Consider the following 24,592-nt stretch of genomic DNA (forward strand, 5'->3'; position numbering starts at 1 on the left):
AGAAGAAACTAATTGTAGTTAAAGCATTTATTTTTCAAAAGGTCATGCTTTTTTATTGTAGTTTATAATATTTAAATGGCAGCGTACGAGTGTGAATGTGCAAGTATGCAAATGCAGCGAACATCTGTGTTCAATACTGAACTCGTCCAACAAGTTCTGCAGAAAACACAGAATAAAAAGTTATTTGCATATTAAGCTATAATGAGGTAAAAGAGAAATCTAAATTGTAAATGAGTTTTGGAGACGAATCAGTGTTAATGAACAACAATTACTTCAGTCACTGTGTGAATTAAAACAACATCATTAATAAAGCTTAGGTGTTTTGCTGGTGAGAATGTCTTCAGTCCCTGGCAGATCACGCAAGACCTAATTTGGGAGAAACAGCAAGCACAAAGGAAGTAAGTTTAAAATTATTTTGGTTTGAAGCTCCACAAAAAAATTCAGGAAAACCTGCACAACCCAGAAAATCCTATCCAGTTTTAATGACTGCCCTGAATGCCTGATAAAATTTCAGGTTTTCACTAGATAATGACACCAGAGCTTATAAACCTAAAAGATGACTCAGAACAGTCTCTTTTGTTCACTTTCTTGCATGTAAAACAGTCAGTGAAAAATCAAAATGTTTCCTGAAGAAAAAAAGAAAAAGGCTTTTGTTTGAGCTAAAAATAAGTCTAAACATCCTGTTCTTTACCTGACTGCTCAAAACCAGCTGCAGGTAATAATGATGTAGGGAGAAACTACAGAGGGCACTGTTGTATCAGTTTTCAGGCGTTACAATGGTGACTGGGCCCAAGAACAGAAGACTGTCAGGAAAATAAATAACTAACTAAAGAAAGAATCCGGAGTTAGAAGAGCATGCAAATGCACTAAACCTAAAACAATAACAAGGCAAAAAGACTGAAGCTGTATTTCTGAAGGAAAATGGACTGAAAAAAAAAAGTTCACATAGCAGACTGTCAGGATGATAGGAACACTGCAGTGCACACATTTGGCATTTTCCTTTGTAGTACTTTCCACAGAAAAGGTAACTAATCATAGCGCTGCCTTATCCTTTGTAAACAGCAACCTATTACTGGAATCCCACTCATAATCAATATGAAAATGAGTGATGACTGTTATGCAATTCTTCCACAGGCAGAATTTATCAACAGAAGGAGTATCTCCACACAGTACAGTTCTTTGTGTAAGAGGCCAGTTCCTTTTTACTCCTTTTCGTAATGACAGTTACAAATCAATCATTTCTATTTTGAAAATGGTAATAATAAATAAACCAAATGAAATCCCATCCTTTCCAGAAGAATTACCTTTAAATATACTGATCAGAAACAGTAAGCTCCAGCTGAACACAATGTAACCATACAATTGCTGTATGTATGACATTCCTATAAAAGGGGGCATGTGTTAAATAAGTCAGCATAAATAACTTAGTAATTATATAAAGCAAAATGCTTTTTACGCAAAGAATGAGCTTCAGAGATAAAAATATTTACAAAGACATGTTTGATAAATGTTTCACCGTCCATTTGTATGAAAGCTCGCCTGTCCTTGATTGTATTTTATTAGAACTAACCCCAATTACATTTCATTAAACACTAACAAATTAAAACATATATTACCACTGCCTAATGAGAAGTGTAAATAATATAAAGCAGCCAGTTACCTCAGCACAGAGTAAGATAATTCATTTTTCATATTTTCTTTTTTATCCTTAAAAAAGCATGATGAAGATGCCAAGTAAGAAACCAAAGTACTGAAATAAGATATGGGTAGTACCCTCCATTTAAATGCAGCTGTAGAGAAGAAAGGTGTTGCTCTTTTTCAACAACGTGGTAGCAAAACTCACAAACAGCATGTTTTACAGTACTACAGCAAAAGCCATAGCACTTTTATGAACATCAACTCAAATTCACATTTAAAGAGGAAAGGCTACATGGAAGATATTTTCAAATTAAGCAAGGCAATAACTTCATAATAAACCAAAGAACAAATGTTAACAGAGAAGATGCTCAAACAAACAAAACATGTACCAGAAAATTGTCTATGGCTATGTGAATGAATAAACAAAACAAAATCAAAACCACAGACAGGGCCTGTGGATACTCACACGCACAAGAACTGTAATGGTAACTGTGGAGGAACTGTGTCTCTAAGAATGCAAAGACAGAAAGGAAACCGCCACAGAATATGAAAATCCAATTTTTTATTTATTTTTTTTTTAATTACAAAACCAGACAACACAAATATTTACCAAACAAGACCCCAGTTCCTTCACAGACACTGAGAACTGGAATTCCTTCTAAGTGGTTTAAGTAATTGGTTCAAGCAACTTGTTAATAAAAGATAGATAAACCCCAAAACTAAAATGCATGTCAGAAATGGGTTTGCCATCTTTGGCTTCCAAACAGGCCCTATATATGCAATGTTAAGTGGAAAAGTTCACTAAATTTGAAATTCATATATACTCTCTCATTAGCCTAATTTTGTCTCTAAATCAGAATTATTTTTAAATTGCTGAACATACTGCCAGTCTAGTAATCTGTTCAGCTCTTGTTTTTTATTAGCATTGTTTCTAGCAGTCTAGTTTTGCTAAAATAAAGTTTAATCTTATGTTATCATTTTCAGGTATGAATAAAAATTTCATTAGTATTACATATACTCCTTTTGAAGTGTATATGAATGTAGGCAGGCAGGTTGCATGCATGTAAACAAAATTAAAAGTTTTTTAGATACACAGTATTAATAAAGGAAATACATATGAACCTACTGAATATACACTATGACACCAGGCTGAAACAGGGGAAGTTCTCAAGTTAAAGATACCTGTTTGTTCTATGTAAAACTTAACTGCATTTTAACTTAGAAATGTTGTAGTTCATTCCTACAGACATGCAACTGGATCTAAATGGTGCTGTTACTGAGGCTGTTGCATCTATGCATGTCACTTAAATAAAATTCAAGCCATGAAAAAGATTTTGATAACGTTTACCAAACTGACTTAAACATCTTAATGTATTTTTCCATTTAACTACAATACCGAATGCCAAAATGTTAACAGATAACTCTCTAAATATTCACGATATTTAACAAGATATTTGAGGTTCCTTTCTCCCCATGCAATACAGCACATTAAAACCAATTTTACTATCATAATTTATTCAAAGCTTGATTATGAGCAATAGCTGTGAGAAGAAATACAGCATTGTTGATTCACATACAAGCATTTCACTTAACTACATTGGATAATAGCAGTGCTCCTAAAGGAGTATAAAAGCAAAGTGATTAGAAGTCATTACTGTTAATTAGCATTCACTTTACATTGATAGGGATGAACCTTTTCTGTGCTGAACAAATGGAAAGCTTTTATCTGAAAGACTGCCAAACCTGGTCAAGGTAGGCACTCAAATAAAGTGTCAGTGACCAGCAAGTTGAATTCAAAACAACAATAACAAAAAAGCAAAACAAAATCTAAGGATGTATCATCATCCAATTAGTGAGATTCAGTTTTTAAACAGGAAAAGGTTTGAAGGGAATGAGTAAAACTGGAAACTCATACTTCACATTCTGCAATCTCACTGATAAAAGGAGGAAATGTGTGTTTATCAAACTTGCTGTGAGTGCACAGTTCATTTGGCATCCTGTAAACAATGCTTGGCTGCCCATTTCCAAATGCATGTGAGAATCTTGCAACCCAGAACATCATATTCAGCAGGCAAGGTCACACTAGAGATGCCCTGGAAATGGGAAATTAGGAAAACCTGGCAATCAGAGGTTTAAAGCTGACCAGAACAAGCCCTTGGGCTTGCTTACCAACTTTCACCACCAGCCTGACTGTCTCTGCTTATTCAATACTAACACAACAAGACTGAGAGTGAGTGAAAGCAACTCCACACACCTACTAAGGAGAAATACAGTGACTTTTTTGTTTACATAAAGCTCAACATTTCTCACGGTAAGAAACTACCTCAAAGATTGTTGCTCAAGATCCTCTTCTGGAAAAAAAAAAAAAAAAAAAAAAAATTGACCCTTCCTGAACAGTTCAGATGAGACACGGAGAATGACAGGCATCCTGTTGATTAAAAAACGTCCTTGTTCCCATTTAATTTAAAATTCAAACAAAACAAAAAAAAAGAAAAAACCTAAACAAACCCTGTCTTGTAAATGGAACAAGATACATAATTATTCTTACTTACTTATAACTTACTTATAATTATTGCCAACTACGCAATTATTTCTTACCCTCTTCCCTTAATTCACACTCTTATTCACTGCTGATGACAATGGTCATCCCCTAGCTGGAGGAAGCTACGAGCTCCAATCCAGAATTAATTAAAAGAAAAAAATAACAAGTAGATTAAAAAAAAATAAAATTGTTGAACACGACGAGTGCAACGGGACAGTTCAAATTCTCACAGACAAAAATCTAGTCATTGTAAAAGGTACAGGAACTTAAGTTTATGCCACATGAAAAACCACAGTAAATATTTTTGACTAAAAAAATATATATTTATGAAGAAGCACAGATATTTATTTCTTGTCAGTGTAGGTAGCCATTTCATACATTTTCTAGAAGTTCACATTTAACTTTCACGTCTAAAGGCAAAAAGAAATATGCTAAGAGATAATGGTGTCCAAATGTTTATCTAATCAACATGAGTAGCAGAGGGACCAAAAAAAATTCCATTGTCTTAGCTAACTGGGGACTGAAGATTTTTTGGGATGTTTTTTCAATACTGATGTTATAATTTCACTTGCTGTACATAAATTCTATGTTTCAATTTCTGAATTACATATAAAGTTAACCTATCAAAATATCAAGTGCACAGTACTCTCGATTTGCAATAATCCTAAAATATAGCAGAAATTAAGTAGGAGTGATTATTTTGGAAATTCAGCATAAAGCCAAATACCCATTCCTACAATTTCATCTTTTTCAAAAATGCTGAGAAACATACCTTTGAGGAACTAGTACACATATCTACAAAAAATTCAAATTGTAACAGGGAAAATATCAGATTTTTTTCAACTGAAAACATGGGAAATGATGACTAGAACAGAACCGTCCTGCACACTTCTGAACTCTCTGAATCCATCAGTGACAAAGGGAAGCTACCTACTTTATCTGAACTTATAAACTGCAAAAATAGTTTGGTGAACAGCAGGCTGAGGTCCTCAGATTACAGATTCCATAGCTAATAACATCTAGATTTTTACGACTCCTAAGAAAATCTGCAAACCTTATTTGCACAAGTTAAGAGTACACTATCGGCCTTTATCATGTAAATATTGCCACTGAAGTCACAGGGATTACCAAGAGCTGATTAAAATGGACACCTAAAAGCCAAACGCCTATTCTAAATACTTTACTGTTTCTTTTAAATACATTCTATAACACTGAAGACAGTGAAGCAATGCCTACAGTGGAATACTACGTTACATTTATTCATGTATTTTTTCCTGATGGCAGCATCTAGACGTTTGGCTGTACAAAAGCCACTGAAAGTCAGTCATCAGACTGAATCCAAGAACTCATTTTACCCATTGGCCACAGCAGCTAAATTCTGGAGAAGGATGAAAGGAAGACTGTTTCCTTAGCATGGAAGACTGTTAGCAATAACGATGAACTGCAAACTTCTGTGAAGGAATTACTCCCTTTCTAAAGGCCACAGAATAACCTTGTACTTTATCCATTCATCTCAAACCCTGAAGAACTGTTTCCTGAAGGACTCCAAGTCTTAGGCTTTGTTCAATGAAACTCCCTAAGTTCCCTCTATTCCACCTGAACTTGTACAGCCAAAGTACTTTGTCTGAGGCAAAAATTCTTCTCAAATAACATCTAAATACACAGCTATTGCCCTTTTAACTCTCAGACAGGAATACTTCCTGTCTTCAGTAAACATCATGTTCCTGTCCTTAAAAAACAACTATTAAATACAGGAGTCACATTGTACTAATAAACTCTTTGTTGCTGTAACTAAAAACCATGTTACTTATTCTTAGTGACTGAGCTATAAGATAGCTGCTCTAGAATGTGACATTATTTTAGAAAATAAGTTTTCTTTCTTTCCTCTTTCATGTTACTGATAAAATGAAACAGTGCCACAGGCAAAGGCTATTATTATTCAAATGTTTCATACATCCAATATATCCAACATCAATTCTTATTTTTCAGCTGATGATCAATGGATGATATCATAATTAATAATCTTTCAGTCCTGAGATCCAATATAGTAATTTCTTCCAAGTGTACTCTTTGGTTTTTTGTAAGCTTGCAGGTTTTGAATCCACAAAGTGCACCACAAAAAGAACTCTGACAGAAATAACATGTTAAAACTGAAAATACACTGAAATTTAACTTGTATGTTTTATAATAAACACAGGGAAATATATTACAAAGAAACTAGAATCAATTTTTGAAACACTAATTTCAAAAACCTCAAGTAATGAAAAATTTTATTGAAAAAGATGAAAAAAAACAGCTAGAAAAAAACTCCAACATATTATCAAGTTCAAGATTTCTATAAATTACTCCAGCAGTGGAAACTTACCAAATAAAGGCAAAGCCTGCACAGAGCAGAGGAGATAAGGCAAGACATTTGGAAGAGGACAGAACTGTCCACTGAAACCCACAACAAAAGCTTAGCCGTAGTTCCACGAGATACAGAAAACAATCCAAAATTCAACCCATTTACCATCACTTCTGTATGTGCTTGAGTAAAACATCAATGTATTATTTGGACAAGTTCACAATTCCATTGAAAAGGGAAGAAAGCAGTTAAATATGCCTGTATTGAGAAGTATGTTGTAGCAACTTTTAATAAAATGCCTCCAGGCTCCAGTCTTTCTAACAACTGAAGGGAAAGAAAGTTTTCCCACACATTTCCTGGTTTCAAAGACAAGGCCGTGATAAAACCCTGAAGGATAATTCAGGCAACTAAGAAACTCTAGTGCTTACATGCTTTGCTGGAAAAACCTCCAACACACAAAGCAACAAACATGGACAAACAAGGGTATTTGTAATCCCTGTTCAGTAACATGGAGAGTAATTAAATTATTCCTGAGAGTTCCTCATACATGTCTCAAAGTAAATACTCTACTATCAGGTGAGGACTACCTAGTAATATACAGGTAGACATCATATAAATAGCCTGATATGTTTCACAACATATATTGATAGAGAATCTAAAACAGAGCATTAGTCAACTAAAAACTAAATTTCCTTCATACCTATCATTCATCTGGGTTTGTGACAAAATTAGCAGGTTTACAGTCTTCGGTAGTCAATAGCACTTTTTGAGGCCTGTGAACTAGAACAGGACTGTTGTCCTGGGTTTCCCAGCACTGCAGGAGAACATTTAACTTTTTAGAAATCTTGTTGTCATTAACATTGTTTTTAAAAAAATCAAATAGTTCCGAATTCATACTAGTTTTTCAAATGTCTTTTAATTTTTTACTAAAGAAGTACTTGCAATACAGTGTTCTTTACAAACAGAAATGAGGCACACTATGTGATTTTGATCTAGACACGCCTTTCCTGTATTGTTGGGCCCAAATCATTTGACAGAGAAACAGAGCTATGTTAGTTTGACCAGTGTTTTGAAATTACATCCACTCAAGGATGCGTTTTGACAAGGCTTCCGCAGAATTCCTCCCCTCCCTTCAACAGAATGCAAATTGAGCTCTCTGTTTAAAACTATTAACATCTGGGGAAAAAAATTCCTAAAGCAAAATCCTCAGTGATTAAGATTTACATAGTAAAGCTACAAAACTGCAGTTATAACAAAATGTGAAAAAATAAAACCAGAAAGCTTTCAAAGCTAAATCTTAACACACAAAAGAAAAAATTTCACATCTTTTTCTCAAAACTAAAAAACCAAAGAGTTACAGCTGCTGTAGTTTACGTCTCCCTGATAATTTTGCAATTATTCATCAGAATATGCAAGACTTCTACTGAACCTTCTGCACCAGAAATTCATAGATAGGTCTGACCGTAAAGACACGGTCTAATATTAGTCTAATATAAAGTCAATACATTGTTAATGTTTATGTCTTTATCATATAGTGGAATTAATATTTCTATACAGGAAAGAAATAGTTATTTAGTTCCAGACAACTTGATAACATCTCTTTCAACTATAGTTATAATTATCATGTACAAACTTCCAAAGCAGAAGTTGTTAAGATTTAACATTAGCATTAATTTATGTCAGGCATCCATTTCTCCAAAGACAGCAAGAATCGAAAAGGAAGTATCATCTTAATTGCCACTAATCTGCCCATTTTTAATTAAATTGATCAGTAATTTATTATATTACCCAGTGGCAGAAAGATGTTAGTATGCAGCTTCAAGAGACAGCATATAGTAGTCCTTCTAATTCCTAATACTATCATGGTTCAAAAATAATTTAAAACTGCTGTACCACATTTCTTTCAATTCCTGTACTGCACAATATGCACATTCCACTTAAAACCTCTGTGAAGCACTCTAGAGCATAATCATAGAATCACAGAATTGTTTAGGTTGGAAAAGACCCTTAAGATGATCGAGTCCAGCCATAAACCTAACACTGCCAAGCCCACCACTAAACCATGTACCTAAGTGCCACATCTACATGTCTTTTGAACATCTCCAAGGATGGTAACTCAACTGCTTCCCTGGGCAGCCTGTTCCAGTGCTTGATAATTCTCTCAGTGAAGAAATCTTTCCAAATATCCAATGTAAACCTCTCCTGGTGCAACTTGAGGCCATACAGCCTACGTGCATTGTCCCCCTGTTTTGTAGTGTTACATTTCAACACAGGTCTATGATCTTAATTTTACTTTAGAGGAACACGATTTCTCTGCCAAAAATGTTTAGAAGATGCAACATTTGACTCTAACATGGTTCAGGAAGCACTTTATACTCAAACCACATTCTTAGGTCTTATCTGCAAGTCAACATTTTAAACTGAACAAAGAATAAGCCTGAAGCTTTTAGGTTCATGAATCTCAATTCTCATTTCAGTGGAGGAAAGGGGGCTAGAAAATGTTCAATACCTGAACCAAAGACTACAAATATCTTTAGCTGAAGTTTCAGAAAGCAGGCTACCAGTTTGACGAATAAAAATTAAACGTGTATTTACTTTTTTAAAAATAGCAATCAATATGATTTTCTGAACAGTGTTGGTTTAGTACCATGCCATCAACACAGTACAGTTAATTGTGTCACCAACACAATTAACTGGAATAGACACAGCATGTTCACTTAAACTTTGTATAAAAACCTCTGGAGTCAAAGGGAGGTTTTCTATTTATTTCAGTGATTTAATTCGGGTGGAAAATAGAAGTACTACATGAAACATCTTGGAAAAGAACAGAATAAATTTCAAGTGGTTTACGAAATATGCTTATTATCTCACTTGAACTGGTTTTATAGCTAAAAAGGATTGATATACATTATTGCTATCATGGGATATATCAGAATATAGTTACAGAGCTACCAGAATCAAAACTATCATTGTAAAATATTCTGTAATACTTTTGTGAATGATCTGCAACATACAAACAAACAACAGATTCTGGTTTACAGAGCATGTGTACACAAATGCAAATGGCTAGACATTACTTTCTATACATCAATAAATGCACAAACCCCAAAACATCTCTCATTCCAGTAATCAAACAATGTATGACTTCAAATACGAAGCTACATAAACATTTTACTTATAGATAATTTTCACAATTATGTTTTTGTAATGTATGCCGAGCACCTGTTACAGGGTTTTTATTAAAAAGGAACATGGTTTTGGCTTGAAATGGGGATTAGTAAGTCTGATTTACATTGGGGAAAAAGGAATAAAGTTACATTATATATTTACAACATCAGAAGAACAAAAGAATAGAAATAAAACTTGCAAGAGCAAAAGTGTTCAATTTTTTTCTCAAAGCTTTCCTTAAATACTGAAGTGGATCATTTTCTTAAATTCATAAATGACTTAAGCAATATAATCATCCCAAATTATTTGATTCTTTTCATTCAGCATACCTTAACAAGTTTCATGAGGTGGTAAAGGTCTTCAACCTCATCTTCCTGACATGTAGTATACACTCTTCCAGTATTAACACTGGTACCCTTTATGAAACCACGATAGAGTGGCAAATCCAACGCATCAGCATATAGGTCAATGGCATGGTGTCCTACTGTCTGATACATATAGCTGTCCAATTCATCAGTCTGCCCTGCCACAATTAAGAAACAATCATATCAGATATATTATTTCAACAGTTACAGATAATCACAGTACTACAAAGCACTGAGAAAATCTAAATGTCAATATTTTTGGTTCACAAACAGACATTTGGTGACAATACCTCTATAAACAAGGAAAGACAAAAAAATAGATTTCTCTACCAAACAGACACATGGAGATGAAGACACCTGTCACAAACATGGTGCCTATTTGTAAACTGTGGTGTCTACTTCTTCTTTAGTATTCCTCCCTGCTTCGTTCAAAAATCTTGTCATGGTCCAATCCTGCTCCTATTTATGTGGTAATTTTAACAGGAACACAGTTCAGAGGCACAAAGCCGTATGCATTTCAACATACACAGAGCAAGAAATTTGGAATGCACTCCAACACTGAGAATAAGCAATAGGTTGTCAAAAATTCCAAAATCTTTACTGTTAAAATTGTTATCATGGTCATGAAGAAAGGAGATTATTTCTGCTTAAGTAGAATAAAAGTAGACCACTATATGTTTTGACATTGCTTAACATACAAAAAGAAAAGGAAAGCTGTTATTTTACCCAGACCCTTTCCACCTTCAGTCCTTTTAAAAATTAAGTTCAAAATGAAAACGTCTCTCTGACACCATTTCCTTAACAAGGAGAAAAATGTAACTGAATTTTCTTACAAGCAGTTTGTAGCTAACAGACAAGGAAAAAAAAAAACAGCTAAAATGCAGACATCATGGATTAGAATTAAATTTCAAACTATGTGATGAACCGTTTACATATAGAATCTTTCAGATAACTTTTCAAACAGATTGATAAAGCAATAGATCTTATTGGTGAAATCTCCACTTTATTTATTAAAAGCTATCACAGATCACTATTTTAATGCTAATTTGGAACTTCTCTTAATTTACACAAACATCAAGCATCTCTGCTGTATGCCTCTGTACCAAATTTTTCAAAGGAAAAGGTCTGTAATATTGATCTAGATAACCTAATTTTTAAGTCACAAATTAGTTATGTCACATCCGATGCCATACAACGGATCCACTTTTGCTCAAAATAGGCAAATCCAAGCCCAAAATCACAACTAACAAACCTAGACCAGAAGAGTTGATTTAAAAGAAAACTCAGTGTTTTTCAACATACATGAATATGACAAGGTCTTTAAATTGATATTCAGTTCAGAATACACAGGTTTTTTATTAACTGAGACTCTCCAGGCAACAGTGGTACAAGATAAAATAAAATGAATGGCATAGAATCTGCTATCGCCTGAAGCACCTCAATTAACTTCCCACAAAATTTCCAACTACACACTTAAAGAGAGCATTTTATGATTTTAATGACAATATTCTACATTTCTGATGTGGATAAATTAGTTTAAAGACAACGTATTTCAAAAAGATTAGAGATGATTATGTCCTAGCTCCCCAGAAAATAAATTGTTCCTGGAGTCCCTAGCATTTGCCAGTTCCACCTGTGACTCATTTGTGATGGCAGGTCCCTTTTCCCTTTACTTGCTGTGTATCTTCCTAGCATACAACTTCCAGGTATCACGCTTAATTGTTTAACATATGCTGAACAGTTAACCTATGTTAACATCCTTTAACATTCTCCTCTACCAACTGGGAAACAACTCACTTCCGTTTCAAGTCTCGCTTCAAATTCAGCTTATGCTCTAGTCCAGCACAGAAGTACTCAGCTCACCCCCTCACCTCACCTCACCACTAACTTAGACTACCTGTGTTTCTCCCATTCTATTTCATAGAAATAAGTCTAGGTGCAGCCTAGGCTGGTCCAAGCTAAAAGGAAGGAAAAAGGCACGAAAAAGAAGAGCATCAAGGTCAATTCCGACCCAGATCAGTTCATCGATCCAGTTCACAAATGCTGGGCTAGAATAATGGAGGAAGACACACAAGGCTAAAAACAAACGAGCAGCAGCAAAACTGCATGTTTTGGCAACTAGTATGACTTATGCCAGTTTAAAGCACTACTAGAAATACAGCGTTTGTTTGGTTGATGACATCTTCTATCACCTTTTACTACTTATGCTACTGAACTCACATAGTCCCTTTGTTTATCATCAGGATTATTCATATTCTCCCTTTTTCAAATTGTGTAAGCCTTTCTTTTACTGATCTTCACCATCTAGCGGTTTTTTCCCCTTTGAGGAAAAATACATTCAATATGTCTCCATAGCATTTTCTTTTTCGTACCTCTTCAGATTTCTAGATTGCCCTTCAATATACAAAACTACATAAAACACATAAAGGAACTTAATTCAGGCACGGCTGTGCCTCCATTGTTTCTAATACATATATAAAAAAATCTCCTATAAGAAATGGGGCTTTCATACCTGTGTTTTCAGCAGGTCTTAAATTGGCTAGAGCAACAATCTGATGCCCGGCAGCAACACACTGCATCATATTGTAACAGCTGTCTTTCCCACCACTGTAAGAAAAAGAAAACAGTGGCAATTAAAAATACTGGTAAAAGTTTTAGCCCCTTGTGACTTCTGCCTAACTACTTAAAAATTTTTACCATCAGAGCTGGTTATAAAGTTTTGAAATAATAAAAAAAAAGATTGCAAAGTATTAGCTGTAGGAAAAGAATTATTTCACCACACAACATTTACTGTACATGTATAGTGCTCACATACAGTATCCATAAGGCACACACCCAGTTCTGTATCTTACTACTAATCTGCGAGGTTACATGAAGATTTCACTTACCCTGGAATCCCTTCAGAACAAGGCCTGTTTTCTACTCCAGAGAAATTACTCTGTACTCAATACTAGATAACCTGGATTACAAAGAATCATATCTACTCCACAGAACTGCCAGCACTGGCAATCTTTTCCAATGAAGACTGTCATGTCAGGAATAACATTTATGCTTTACAGGGTACTTTGCCTAAAGTTTCAACATTTTAAAGGTACTTCGCATTCTCAAAAGCTTAATTGTGACAGGCAGTAGGTTCAGTTGACATTGCATTGAACGTACAAATTTTTTATTGCATGTAACTGCGAATAAAAATAATTGATGCTGATTAAAAAAAAAAAGAAAAAAGAAAACAAAACAAAAGACCAGTATTCTCTGAGGCCAAGAGATGATACTCTAACACAGAGAATACAATTAATTTTGACATGCATTCAAGATCTTCTGGAAACTTTTACACTATCACTGAGGAAAGAATCCTGCTTTCCTGGTGTAACTGAAATATAGCATTTTTCATGGATTTTAATCATTACCAAAAGAAATATTACAGCCTAACAATAAAACTAAGAGTTCTCTAGAATACACTGCTTACAGAATCCACGTGCAGACTCACAGCCTTCAAACTACAACTGCAGGTGGAGATTCTGTGCAGCTTCCTTAAATGCCAAGGCACAATACCAGTCTAGGGCAGTAACTACAACAGAGATCTAAACCAGCTCTGTAAAACTGCGTCTTGCCTTAGTCATTGAGATATGGACAGAACAGATAGTACAAGCAGTCCTTGCTACAACAGAACATTGATCTCCTTGTGACTACACTGTTACTAACAAACTTACTCAACATTTCCAACGCAAAGTTTCCACTTTTATCTAGCCCTCTATGCAAGAGCTTGAAAATGCATTACAGGAATGTAACGATACAGGTATTCCCCTCAATTTCTGCTTTTATCCATGCTAAAAGTCTTTAGGCTGACCTTAATTTGCTGTATAACTCAAATCTAAAGAGAAATAGTATAAATCAAATGTCATCCTTTTGTACTTAGATTTTCATAAAGCAGTTGTGTATGTTTCAGTGCTATAAAAGCAAATAAGATAATAAATAGATTCCTAATTCGCGGTTCCATCTCTACCTGACACTACTCTCATGCATACCTACAACCTTCTGTTAACCTATACATGGACGAAAAAAATGTTTTAAATCATATGGTCATTAATTCTGGATACTGTGCTCAATAGCTTGAAAACGTACATAGCATTCACCTCATAATGTGAAAATTCAGGCTTAACAGAATCGTAACGAGACAAAGGCTCTTTTCATTCTGAATGATTTAATACTAAAAAATAAAAGCCTCCCACTAGTTCTGACTTCAACTCCAAACACAACTTCAGAAAAAAAAAAATGATAGTAGATAACTGCCTATGCTGTTTACAGCATTTCAACATATTTTTTTAAATAAAAATGAAAAGAACACGACAATAAATCTTATTATTAATCTTTTCAGTTAATTTATCACCAAAAAAAAGACTTGTTAAGATGAGGCTACATTCAGATTTCCCACAATGCACCACCAATTACTTTATTGAAATTCATAGTCACTGGATCACATGCTACTATACTGTTATTTATCTTCTGTATTACTGTTACCACGACCCTAAAAACTAACCATACCAAGAAACAAAACAGTGCCCACCTACACAGCCTTCTAACCTAGCTGTAAAACACACGACTGTTAAAACCAATGAAGCCAGACAGCCCATGCTGCAGGAGGAAGGTGGACTCAGCACAGTCCCGACCTGGCTGTTGTCTAATAGACTGTAACAAAACAAAACAAAACAAAAACAACAACAACAACAACAAAAAAAAAAAAAAAAAAAAAAGAGAGAGAAAGAAGGGAAAAAGCTGTAAGGGAGATCAAGGCAGGTACTTAGGTAGCCTGGGGACTCATCACAGGAAAAAACACAAGGCCTTTTGTAGAGAACTGTACGAAGTCCAGCCACAGTCAGGGTTAGTTTTGACAGTGCCGACGGTGTATAAACAGGTAGGCTTATGAACAAACAAAATACCGGCAGAAAAATAAAAAAGGTAACCCTAAAGATACGGGCCTATAAAAGACTTCTGAGCAAAATTCCTTTAAATTGACAACCATAACCATTTACACTAAGAAAATCCTAGAAGAATTAGAGAGTTGAAAAACATCGTATTTCAGGTATAAGACTGGCTTTAAAATGTCTATATTTAGCACAAAACACAATACATACCTTAAATAATACCCATAAACACCATCTTAAAGCAAGACTATCAACTTTAAGTGTGGCCAGCATTTCACAAGGAAAAGAAACAGGTTAAAGTAGTTTTATACATAATCCTGACCTTTTCCAAAGTAAGAAGCACTTTTCAGATACTTTTTTTCCCCTCTGATCTTTGAGGCTAGCTCTGTTACAAAGATTTCAGAGACTTTGATGTCTCTTTAAAACTCTCTTAAAATGATTACTGAAACTAAATCCATCCTTGTAAAATTGCCCATTAAAACAGCAACTGTTAGAAACCTGGTTTTAGGATTTTGTTTCATCCTGCCTTTTAACACATTCCTTTGCTTAGAAAATATCAAAATAAGTAAACCTGAAAGACAAAATCTTATCCATAAAACAAGAAAAAGCACTAAGGCTGATTTTCCTACTCTCTATTTAAGCAAATTTTGAAAAACGTTGATGACATTTGCTGTATGTTTTCCTCTTTGGATGATGTTTGGAATGATTTGTAATTGTTGCAGCCAACCCCCAATTTCAACACAGTTTGATATCAGACATTGCCTGAGAATTTAATACATTAGATGTTAAGACTTCAGTAAATAGTTACTGCACGCAGAAATAAACATACACTGCTCACATCTGTACAATCCTGTTCCATTTACAGGTTTCTTAGCTTATTGTTTTTTACTTATTATTTCTCAAAAAAAGAACACACCTGGCCTTGTTAGAAAATGTCAATCTCATAATAATAATAAAGCCATTGACAGTACAAGAACTGCAGAAACTGACAAAAAAGCAGCAGGAGTGTGGGGGGAACAAATACAGTGGCCCCTGATCGACAAGGCTGCATCCAACTGCAACTATCTAAATGAACTTCATCTCTCAAAAGACGCACTGGGAAAATCTATCCTTAAGAGTTCAGAAAATTTATCCTAAAAGAGGTTATGATACTTGATAAGGAAAAGCACCTGGAAATTCAAGTGCAAACGGGCAGAACTTCTCCCCAGCTGGAGGGCGTGCGGCAGAGGCTGCACTCCCTGGACACGGCCGTGCCACGCCGTCCCTCCCCACGGCCCGGCTGCCTCCGCGCTGGAGCCCTGGGAGCATCCGACGGGGGTAAATGATTTTAGACATTGTTTTGGGCTCTGGTTTTTTGTTTGTTTTAAACAGACTGGTAGTTCTTGAGCGTCCCGGCAATCAGGGACAAGGAGAAGAGAAACTGTTACCGCTTCACCCTGCGCCCAGGCAGGGGCGGGCTCACACCGGCACCGACCAAGACGCTACCGGAGCCCGATAGCTGAGCGAAAAGAGGGACGGAGGGCAGGCGGCAGGAGGCGCCGGGGCAGGCGGGTCTCCGAGGCGGCGCTGGGTGGAGCGCGACCCCCAGACGGCTCACGGGCGGGCGGGCTCGGCCTCCCCCCGCCTGCAAGACGCCCCTCGCTCGCTCGCCCACACGGGCGCTCCCTCAGCCCGTTACCTGATTAAGGCCACTACTCTCATGCTGCTCACGGGGCCGGGGGGCGGTGACAGTAACAGGGAGGTGCGTGACAGCTGCAACACGCAGCGGGAAAGGAGCCCGGCCACCCCGGGCCGCGCACGCCGCCGGCTCCTCCGTTGCTACCGCTTGGCCGCCTCCCCTCTGTGGACCCACCTCCCGGGGCAGGCCGGTGGACTGCCTGAGCAACCAGGAGGCACAGCAGCCTGCCGCCTCGCCGTGCTCGGGGGAGACATGCTGCCTCTGTCGCGGCCCCGCCGGCCCGCCGGCACGGTGGGGGCCGGGCGCGTCCCAGATGAGGGCGGGGAGAGGGGCGCGGCCGCGGAGGCAGCGCGGGGGACGCCTATGGAGGGCAGGGCGGCCGCGCTGCTAGGCCCGGGCGGGCCGCCCGCTGTGTGAGGGAGGCACGGCTGCAGCGTTCCTGCTGCCTGTGCCCTGCCCGCCCTTTTCGTTCTTATCTACTGCGAATAGCAACGGATCTGCTCTAAGCAATTGCTGTGTAGGGCGCGGGCCAGCCGAGGGAGGTGGCCGGTCCGCCCCTTCCCCTCGGGTGATTGCCCGAGGCACTGCGGGACGTAGTCGCGGCCCGGGGGAGGGAGGCCGGCAGGGCCGGCTGTAAGGGGAGGAAATGCTGCGGGGCTTCCGAAGCCTCCGCGGGACGGTCGTAATCGGGGCTGCGGGAGCCGGCGTCCGGCGTGGGCGCGCCCAGCCGCCCCTGGGAAGGTGCTCGGTGAGCCGGGCGGCGCCAGGTGCTCGCCCGCGGCGGGTGGCGCACGGGCCGGTTGGGTGCGGTGGGCGAGAAAGCGGCGCTCCCTCAGCCTTCCCCTCGACTCTCTGGGAGGTTGGTGAAGGAGGCCCCGTCCGAGTCGCCGCGGTGTCCCCCAGCAGCCCGTGTGGAGGGGCCGAGGCAGGAGGAGCAGGAGAGACCTCCCGGCAGCCTCACTGAAGGCCTCTCGGCGAGCACAAAATGTCCACCTGCACCCTCCAGTTCAGCTTCTGCAGACCAAACATCTAACCTTGTGTGATCCCTGTGTTGAGCACATTTTCTGAGCAATCCCGCTATTATGCATACGACAGACACCACTATAGGTTTGCAGGCTGAATCAACAAAAAGCTTATCCAGGTGCCCAGCCTCTGAATCCAGATACAATTTTGTTTCTCCTAAGTCACAGAAGAATCCTGTGGTTAGTTCTGCTGATGAAATGGTGTCACTGAGTCTTATACCACCAGGTAAAACCATTGCTGGGGGTATTGTGGCAATGTTTTGAGCAGTAGTCTGAGGGCCCACTGCTTCCAGACTTTGATTTAAAGGCCCTGCGTCCAAAATGAGGACAAGAAACCACTGATGTGCTGTTGGTTGCTCACCCTCTCTGGATCCTGGTGTGCAGGGTCAGCGCTGACAAGCGCAGTGCTGCAAGGTGAGCCTTCGTGCTGATCTGCTCAGTGCCTTCAGCCACAGTGCCGCTGCTGGTGTCCACGATCCGACCTATAAATGGGCAGTGACCAGGAACGCCGATTCATGGTTCCTGTTGAATTCAGTTACAGCAGCCAGCTAACATAAAAGGCTTTGTTCCTCAGGGCTGGGATGAAGGGTATGCTTTATGCATGGCGAGTGGTAACTTACCAGTCCAGTGAAACATGATATTGTACAATGCTATTTAACAATCTGTACCAATCGGGCTTTACGCAAGCCTCTGGAAAACCAGTTCCTTGCACACAAATTGTAGGGTCTGGAGTTCCCAGGAAGAGAAAAGTGGAAGAAAATAGAGAGGAAAATATTCTAAGAAAAGGCATTTCATTTATAGCAATAAATGTGCCAAAATAAATTCCTAGAGACAAATATATAAGATTTTTTTGTATAGAGCTCATGAAACAGTTTGAAAGACTTTTTTTTTTTTTGAAAGACTTTTTCTTTTTTTAGATCACTTGAGTCTGCACATGATTTGTAGAGTAAGTCACTGAACTTGTAAAATAGGAGTGGATAATTACGGGCAGATACGAAGGTGATGATGCCGTCCTAAATACACTTTTGAAAAGAAGTGACAATCAGTATAAAACTTATTTGGTAAGTAGTTGTGAAGAGATAGTAATCACAACACAGATTTTTCTGCATAGGAATAATGAGAAAAAGCACATGCTTTAAAAAATAATTCCTCAGTTTATGCTTTGGCCATCACTGGCCAGCAGTTATGAGACTAAAGATTTGACTTACATTGGAATTACTTACAGCACAGATTTCCTTCTAGTTTAGCGATGATGATGTAATGCATAATTCTTAGAAAGCTTTTTCTACTCTTCAAAACATCTTAGATGATCCAAAAGGGGTTTACTTAAATGTGAAATTTCAATGAAAAGGCAGCGATTTTGGTAGGGGGTTGGGCCTTCTTTTTCTGTCTTGGAAAGGTAATGGAGGCCTGTTCTGAATTAAAACTGTAAATCTAGTGTATTCAGAGATTTTAGCAGATTACTAAATTGAATGAAACAACACTGCATAGTACATGAACTGGTGGAAAATAACCACACCTCTGAGGTACAGGTAAAAAGGCAGAACAAAGGTGTTTATTTATTGCAAAAAAGAAGAAAGAGATATTTTATCATATGTCACCTCTATCTTTTTTGAGTTTGAATTCAATATTTTTATTTTTTATTATCACAGGAAAGAATAACTCAGCTAGTAGCTGTGAACACCTAAAAGATGCTAATTTACAGCACTTAGCAGTGATATGTGAAAAGTCTAAAAATCATGTACATAAGTTATTCTGCTGCTTTGGAAAACGGAGAGGCCATAAATCAGTAGCTTTAATCACACAACTTCATAGCAAATATTCGAAGACTTGTAAAGCTCTCTTCTAAGTAGCATTGTTAGAAATCTGGAAAAGAGCATAATTTTCGAGTCCCCCATATTCTCAAAGGTTTGTTATTATTAATCTATTCTGATACAATGTTGCTGTCTCTTCAGCAGATGGTTCTATTGCCTTCAGTTTTACAGCTTTGAAAAAACAAATTTCCACTTACAAGTCAGACTTGTTTGAAGTAGAAGGTGCATATGACACTGCAGGACCAAAGTCTGCTTCGTTTGCCAGTGAGACTGGAATTTTTGCTTCCATTTGATGAAGACATTAGTAGTTATTTGCACAAATAAAAAAAGTGGGATTTGGCTCCCAGATTTTGTGAAATGTGTCAAAAATGAATTACTAAAGTGGGTTTTCAAAGCAAATCTGTATTTTACCCAAAAAGATGCTGTTTTCAAATTATTTGGAACATGTTCAGTGAGAAAATCTGTTCGTTCTCACTCACCTGATGAAATAGCTCTGGTGTAGTGTCACTGCTCTTAACAGGTTCTGCCATAAGACAGAGGACAAAAGACAGTGCATCATCTCTCGAGCTGATTGCCTCAAGACATTCTTCTATACTGCTGCAGCAACAGAAACAATAAAATTCACCAAAGCTGCCTTTCTTCTCAGGGAGGTACTGGCTAGTTTGTACAGAAAGCCAGCAATGGCTCAGCGCTTCTTTCTCACCCTTTTCTGCCTAGAAAGTTGAAAATAATTATAATGAATTAATATAACTGGAGGAACCTGTCAGAGGATTAAAAAACGCAATGCAGTATCCCTAACGATCTGGAATAGTTAATTAAGTTCTCTTATAAATGAGTTCCAAAAATAACTTACTTTCAGTAAGTTATTCTGAGAAACAGTCACTTTAGCATACCTGAGCTGCAGTGCCTGTTAGAAAAGGGCCAATTATCCAGTGATTGGCAGTTAAAGGTGAACTAATGAAGTTCTTAATTAAAAGATTTCCTATTATAATCACCAGTAGGTAATGGAATACTGCAGATATAAAGCAGACATAACGTTAGAAGAATATTTCCATTTTGAAATAAAGATTTTGAAAATTGTCTGCTCCCTTGCTTACCGTGCCAAGTCTGAGATGGGAATGTTACGGTTTTCACGGGTGTAGCTGGCAATGTGCCACTATTGCCCGTCATTAGGGCATCCTGCTCTGACTCTCCTGCAGTCAGAGGTGTTTCCCTCATCTAACAGGTGGCAGAATTTTCGCTGCTGTTGATACCCAGAGTTGTTTATGTAATACGGAAAAACGATTTTAGATTTTAAAGGATGATAATTCTGTCTTTTTAACTAAGAAACTGGCTGCAGACTTCCTTTAGCTGCCTGTCATTGACAACTTCCCTGAATTTTCACTTATTTCACGCTAAACAGGATATTATCAACTCCTCCATGAGACAATACACTGGAATTAAATTTTGGGAAAAAAACTGGGTTGGAAGCATGAGAAGTATTGACATACTACTAAAATCTGAATGAAAAGAATTTCTCAGGAGGCGTATCTCCCTGTCCGGGTCTAGGACTCAAGGTCATTCTGTCTATATTTCAAGCTTGCCAGATATAAAGAGCTTTGCTCTGAATGCTGCAGAACCATGTGCTAACAGTTCATTATGCCCAAGATAAAACAGCCTACTAAGATTAGTTCAAACACCTTGTCGCAGTGTTCACCTCTTTTTTAGACAGAAATAGGCATATGGTGACTTCAGGTTGATCTCCAGCCATTCACACAGATATGGTGCCGTAGATGAGGCATGACGTACCAGGCCTATGGCCTTCTTGCTCTTAAGTGCTCCATATAACACTACTAAAAATATATACAGCTAATCCTGTACTTCCTAGTTCTGATAAGACAAGGCTTGTCATTTTCATAGGTGATTTGACTTGTTTGTGCAGAACTATGAAATTCAGCAACTTTAATTTGTCCTCTATATAACATTCAAGAAGACTCTCACACCTGTATTTATTAACCACTGTAACAGAAACAAAATTTAGCCTAAGATAGCATTATGTATGTTCTTGTCTAATAGGTAATGGTTGTTATATGATGCCAGTTTGTCTAAGCTTTTGATGTTCTTAATTTTCATTAATCAACCTAGCAGTCTTCAGCAAGTCAAAAGTGTAACATTAACATTATAAGGTCGTGCCTCCATCAAGATGACCAGTCTGTTTCCATTACCAGCAGGCACTAGCGCAAACTAAAATTAATATTTACTGGCAGCTGAACAGTTCTTCCACTTGACTAGTTCTGTTTTCAGTGTTTGAAATTTGTACTTTATTAGTAAAAACACTAACATTAATTACCACCAAGAAACACTACCAAGTGTGTCTGGCAAAATCCTTCTTACCTTTTTTATGTTCAGCCTAATCTGTGGGATTTTAATGTATTTTTCTCCATATGAAGTCCTTCAGTACTTTGAAGAGAAAAAAAATATATCTGAGCACCTCCAGCTCACCAGAAAGCCTCTAGTCCCCAAGGAGGTTCTATTCTACATATATCTATTTTGATTGCAATGGAGAAGTTAAGCACGGATGTTGTATTTACAGGTTAAAGAACTGTTATAACCTGTCTTCTCATAAAGAAAAAAATGGATTTTTTAGAAATAAACATTTTGATTTTTAATTTTGCATAAGTTTTAAAAACAAAACAAAGGTGAGAGCTATTGTTCTGTTACATTGAAACAAATGTAGATCAGAGATGAGTTTATTGTAAAGAAGTACATGTACAAGATTCAAAACCAGGCCCCTATTATCTAACATGACATGTTTCCTGTGAAGCTATATTAACTGCCAACTAAGATGGAAATTTTGGAGCTTTTCTGTATGTTAGAGACTATGATCTCCTATTAACAATTCTGGAGGAGAAGAAAAAAGTCTTTTAGACTCAATAATCCTTATAATATGTTCATCATCCAACAACTTTGAATCTAAAGCTATAGGCTTTAATTTATTGTGAGTTAGCCATCTATTTGATGGCTGTAAAACACCCAGGAAAAATGTGGTCAAGGATAATAACCCATGAGAACAGAGAGAAATTAGCTAGCTAGTTAATGACGTTAAGCTAGGGTATCTTCTCCATCATCATGAGCTAAACCACTGGGATCCTGTAGGCAGAAATGACTGGGATATTTTTACAGAGATGCAGACATTTAGAGAAACAGCTTTGAAAGAAAAGAGAAAATTGAACTGGTGCAATGAAAATCTGAAAATTAACTATAGTATCTTATTGTGGTGGCATATAATTTGGGATCATTAGACGCTTGCTAAATGGTTCTATGTTTCGTCACTGATTAAGAACATTTGAGTGGGGTAAAGCTGCTGAAGTTTCAGGGGAATAAGCAAACAGCAGCTTTTTTTGGCCCATTTGTTTCACTGCAAAAATCTTGTAACATAAAATATTTAATACATAGCTTTAAGTAATAAAAAGGACTATTTTCTCTCCATTTCACTGTGCCTACTCTGCTCAAATTTTCCAGTACAAATAATGTTTATAACTTTAACAATCAAAACAGTTTTTAACGGTGTCACATTTAATACTCTTCATCTCTCAGTCAGATTTTTCAGGAAACAATTAAGCTAGTAAGTATGGAGCTGTTTTGATCTAATTAACAATGTAGTGAGCTTAATTTTGAGTGATACAGAGAAAGCATTTTATCACTGCAAAAAAAGCAACAAATCAATAGTAACTTTCAATGTCCCATTGACCTTTATTACATCATGTGTAGCATAAACCACTGACATAATCCACCTCTGATTTTGAGACCTTAGTGAAGGGTGGCTGTGACAGTGCCCTTTGAAATAACATTGAAGCTTCAGCTCCCATGTCAACATCATGCTCTAATCAGTGCAGTCTTTTTTGTTGCAGGGTCTTCCACCTTATAATTGACCCTGACATATGCTATTCAGTCTACCCCTTGGCTTTGGACATACAATTCCTGTCATGGTCAATTATTAGGTGGTAGAGCCTGAAACCACAGGGACCATTGCTTAAAATCATCCTACACAGTAAGCCCTGAAGTGACCAAATCTAACTGGAGGGGAAGAGGGGATCTAGTCTTTGATAAAACTAATATTCTTTTCAATTCTATATATAAAGATGTCAATTTCCGTAGTCCTATATATTACTGAGACAAATGGTGACACTACTATTTCTGAAACAGGTTAAGGAAAAGTACAAAAGCCTTTACCAAACTCACCATACTCTGAAATGAGGAAATTGTCTGTATGAGTGTACAGTATGCATAAAAATTAGATTACACTATATTTGAAAGGCAGATGAGAGTTTAAGAGTGACAAGCGGGCAAGTGCTAAAAATAAGGGCATGTTACTTCCTTTCCAACACTGGTTTGTCTGTATGCCTTCTTTGATGTTGTTTGAGCTTTGAAATAAAGAAATACTTTGCAAGAATCTGAAAGATACTTCTGTTTACTATAGCAATAACAAAACTGGTTTTGAACAAAAAGATCTCTTCTAGTTGTCCCATTGGTTCTATAATGCCTGAGAAATTGGGCAAAGACAGAAACCAGGACACCTGCTTTCTGGTTTTAGTGTAAGCACTATGATTTTCAAAAAACACACAGTGTTGCAGTCATTGTGTTACTGCAATAACATTACGGAAGTGTTACAACTTCAGGAATAAGAGCTGAGACAAGAGCAGAAGTTTACCATCCATCTGCAGAGATTTACTTGAAAGGCCAGGTTGTGAACCATGAGTTCATTTCACAGGTTCTCTGGCCATAGTCACCTATGCCATTAACCCAGAGGGACAGGTATTCCTGCTTTTTGCTGCGTGGTCATTAATTTCAATTTGCTAGTTGCCATTGTCTGGTTTGGGTTGTTTATTTGGGTTTTTTGTTTGTTTGTTTGTTTGGTTTTTTGTAAAAGCTGAAGAGGATTTTAATAATCTATAGTCTTTTCAGTCACAAATTATTATCTGCAGGAGTCTTGAACTGATTTTTTTCATTGTTGACAATTTGCTTTATTTTCTTATACCTAAGCAATGCAGCTCAGAAATAATCCTTAAAAGACCTTTGCAAATCTGCTGAGTTTTACAGGTAATAGAAGATATAATATT

At 37.5% G+C, this 24,592-nt stretch overlaps 1 protein-coding gene across 2 annotated transcripts in view; it reads right to left on the minus strand.

Annotated features, from left to right (window-relative positions):
- Positions 1-16,680, minus strand: part of DPH6 (diphthamine biosynthesis 6) — a 214,743-nt gene extending 198,063 nt beyond the window's left edge. For both annotated transcript variants that reach the window (XM_086463379.1, XM_086463378.1), the window contains exons 1-3: positions 16,658-16,680; positions 12,570-12,664; positions 10,022-10,215 (exon numbers count right to left, since the gene is read on the minus strand). In XM_086463379.1, the coding sequence (XP_086319505.1) occupies positions 10,022-10,215; positions 12,570-12,664; positions 16,658-16,680 (312 nt within the window). The remainder of the gene's footprint in view (positions 1-10,021; positions 10,216-12,569; positions 12,665-16,657) is intronic.
- Between the last annotated feature and the right edge of the window lie 7,912 nt (positions 16,681-24,592).

The sequence above is a fragment of the Leptosomus discolor genome, chromosome 3, assembly GCF_034619465.1.
Source record: "Leptosomus discolor isolate bLepDis1 chromosome 3, bLepDis1.hap2, whole genome shotgun sequence".
Lineage (NCBI taxonomy): Eukaryota > Metazoa > Chordata > Aves > Leptosomiformes > Leptosomidae > Leptosomus > Leptosomus discolor.